This window comes from Solanum tuberosum, unplaced genomic scaffold (assembly GCF_000226075.1).
Source record: "Solanum tuberosum cultivar DM 1-3 516 R44 unplaced genomic scaffold, SolTub_3.0 scf00063, whole genome shotgun sequence".
Classification (NCBI taxonomy): Eukaryota; Viridiplantae; Streptophyta; class Magnoliopsida; order Solanales; family Solanaceae; genus Solanum; species Solanum tuberosum.
Window position 1 is genome coordinate 374478 of NW_006238988.1, and position 3162 is coordinate 377639.

At 32.5% G+C, this 3162-nt stretch overlaps 1 protein-coding gene across 1 annotated transcript; it reads right to left on the reverse strand.

The window, feature by feature from the left end:
• Nucleotides 1–299: 299 nt before the first annotated feature.
• Nucleotides 300–2535, reverse strand: LOC102600666 (uncharacterized). Its single transcript, XM_006345170.2, has 2 exons — nt 1803–2535; nt 300–1194 (listed from the first exon to the last, which is right to left on the reverse strand). Exons 1-2 carry the CDS (start codon nt 2400–2402, stop codon nt 832–834), a joined length of 963 nt encoding a protein of 320 aa, XP_006345232.1. The 5' UTR covers nt 2403–2535; the 3' UTR covers nt 300–831.
• Nucleotides 2536–3162: the final 627 nt, after the last annotated feature.

Below are 3162 nucleotides of genomic sequence, written 5' to 3' on the forward strand. Positions count from 1 at the left end.
GACCTGCATACTTAGGGAGCATCATTCACACAGTTTCAAAGAAGTCTGTAAACAGGAAGGAGATAGTTGGTAGGAGGAAATCTCCATCAAAGCATGACATCATCCATACACTAAATTGAAGTCATTAACGGAATTACTCCCTCCGTTTCATATTATTTGACCCCTTTAAGAAAGCTTTAATTAGAGATGTACTATACTAAACTAACCTCATTAATGATGCTTTCGAACTCTATATTTGACTATAGTTATTTAATACTAAAGGTAGTACGAGAAAAAAAAGTAATAAAACTCTGGTAAAATGGACAAGTAAAATGAAATGGAGGGAGTATATTAGATGTACTTAATGATCAACAAGTTCACCAATGGAAACAAAGAGAACAACACAGATCAAAGCAACAACCTCTACAAAAAAAGTATTATAAATAGCCTGTGCACACATTACATATAGGGTAACCAGAAAGCAAGAAGTGGGAGAAAACATCCTGCCACTGTCTAAAAGTCATCAAACAGACAAATCAATTTTCCTACCTTCTCTTCTCCTCTCTGATTTACCCAACCACAAACCTATCAGCAAAGTTAGCATTGTCATAAACCCCTCAACATGGTATCAGTCAGCCTTCCAATTCACACGAACTGAAAAAAGTAGAGCTCGACTTTGAACAACTGGCGCATCAGATTTTGTTCGATTACCAATCATTCTAAGCTTATCACACCGAAAAAAACATGATAGTTGATTGTTTAAATCGGTGTATAGCAGAAATTTTAAGAATTTTAAGTATTGATGCTCCTTCCAGAGTTGTAACAGAAGATTATTTGTAGATGATAACCTTGTCAATCTGTTTTTGTGCAGTGTGCATCTGTACCATGTTGAGTGCAATGGTTGTAGCCCACACTGTGTAGAAACTCCCGGATTTCCTTGGCGCTGCTATTGCTGGCTTGCAACAATCGCTCATCTTCCTCGTAGATTAGGTAAGGTGCTTCACCTTTCTTCCTTGACAATAACTTTGATGCTCCCTTAAGTACATGATACTCCCAACCTTGAACATCTATCTTTATCAGTAGTACACGCTCCGTTTCTTGGATAACCTCATCAAGAGGAATAGTTTTTACTTGAACTTCAATCTCTTCATTTGACTTAAAAGCCAACTTGGCACCGGTGGCAGATACTGCACTATTGTCGAGTCTACCAACCAACTAAAAACAATACATGAACAGAAGAAATTTAGCGGGTAGCCAACAAAATAACAAATAACATAATAAATAAATCTGAACACAAGGCATACTCTCTTGATTTTTTTAAACTTCCCTTTTCAAACCAAGAAAAACAACATCATTCAAACTTTAATCTCGTGTAGCTCCAAAATGATAAAGGACAATACAAACAAAGAAAAACTACTCATGATTTCATATAACTTTATCAATTCTAACCAGTTAATCAATGAATGTTATCGCATAATACAGGTCAGTTCTTTAACTATGATATGTCTGAGTTACACAAATTCTATTAAGCAAACTAGTTATACTATCAAATTTTGCTAAAACAAGCTATAGACCACAACTTCCCCCAAAAAAAAACCAAAGACAAGCAAAAAACAGTCCAAAGAGTCCCAAAAAAAAGTAATGGAAGTACAAGAAACAACATATAATAACAAAAATAGCAATAGTAACAGAACGGAAACTACAACAAAACAATACAAGAAACAACGGATAGTAATAGAAAACGAAAACGAAGGACAAGAAACTACGAGAGCAATAATATGAACCCCAAATTCTCATATACACCAAATTGAATTGAAAACTACCTTGTGAAAGGTAATGTTCCCATTATGATCTGAGGCAGCTGCTTCATAAACCTCAACTAACTCTCCAACTCTATTAAAGTAAATACCTTCACAAATTTTCTGCAAATTCTCAAAAACAGGTTCAAAGGCCAAAACTTTAAACCCCATTACAGCAGCAGCAAAAGTAGCCATTCCTACATTAGCTCCAACATCCAAAAAAATCCCATTTTCACCCTTCATCTTTTCCAACAATTCTTGCACAGTCACAGATATATCAGGCTTTCTAAAGGGTTTTCCTTTAAGTACCCTCTGAATATTCTTATGAGGTTTTTCAGGCAAATTCCCAAAATCTGAAAGTGAAAAAAGAAAAGGGTATTTCACACCTTCAACTACACTAGCTATAACAGGGTAAGCTTGAGGTGAATTGTAACAATCAAAAGGCTTTATTGGAAGATTAAAGATTGAATTTTTAAGGGATTTAAGGGGTTTTGGATTGTGGGGTTGGGTTTGTGATGTGAGATAGAGGAAGATAAGGAGGAGAAGAGAAGTGAAGAAAAAGAGAAGGAGATTCTTGGGGGTGAAGATCTTGATTTGTTGGTTTCTTCTCCATGAATTTGCCATTGAAAAACTCACCTTTTTTTGAAGAAATTTGAGAAAAACTCTTCAATTTGTGAGAAATGTGAAAGATTGGATCTTGAATTGAAGTGAAACTTTTGGAAGTGTGATTTGAACTTTGAACACTGTAGAAGAAGAAGAGGATTTAATGTGACAGTAAATATTTCACTAAATACAATAGATTTACTACTTTAAATGAATTAATAATATATATTTATTAATGTTGCTATAATCTAAATTATTTACAACATTTTATCAGTTTAATACTTAAATTACAGAATTTTGCTATTATAATTATAATATATTCTAATCTAAAAAGAACATGTAGATACATTTGACTCTTTTTGTAATGTGTATGGAAAATAAGTAGAATAAAAAATCTATATAATAACTAAAATACGTTTATTTTTACTTGTTTTATAATCAGTTGGTTCAAAATATTTAATTGATCATCGATGTATGAAACTTTTTTTTAAAAAAAACTAACCATCTTCGTTTGTTTTTTCTTCTTCTTAGTTAATGTACAATAGGATGTTTCGAATTTATTGTAAGTTAATTGAAGTATAATGCTTGAATAAAATTTATCAAAAAACATTATACAAAATTTGATGGAGTAAATTATAACACCATCCAAACTTATGAATCACACTTGATGTGTTTATTGCGCATTGAAGAAAGTCGACTTTGAATTTCAAGTATGAAAATTGAATTTTAAATAAGTAGATGGTACCAGAGAAGCTTGGTAAAATTTACATAAATGAAAATT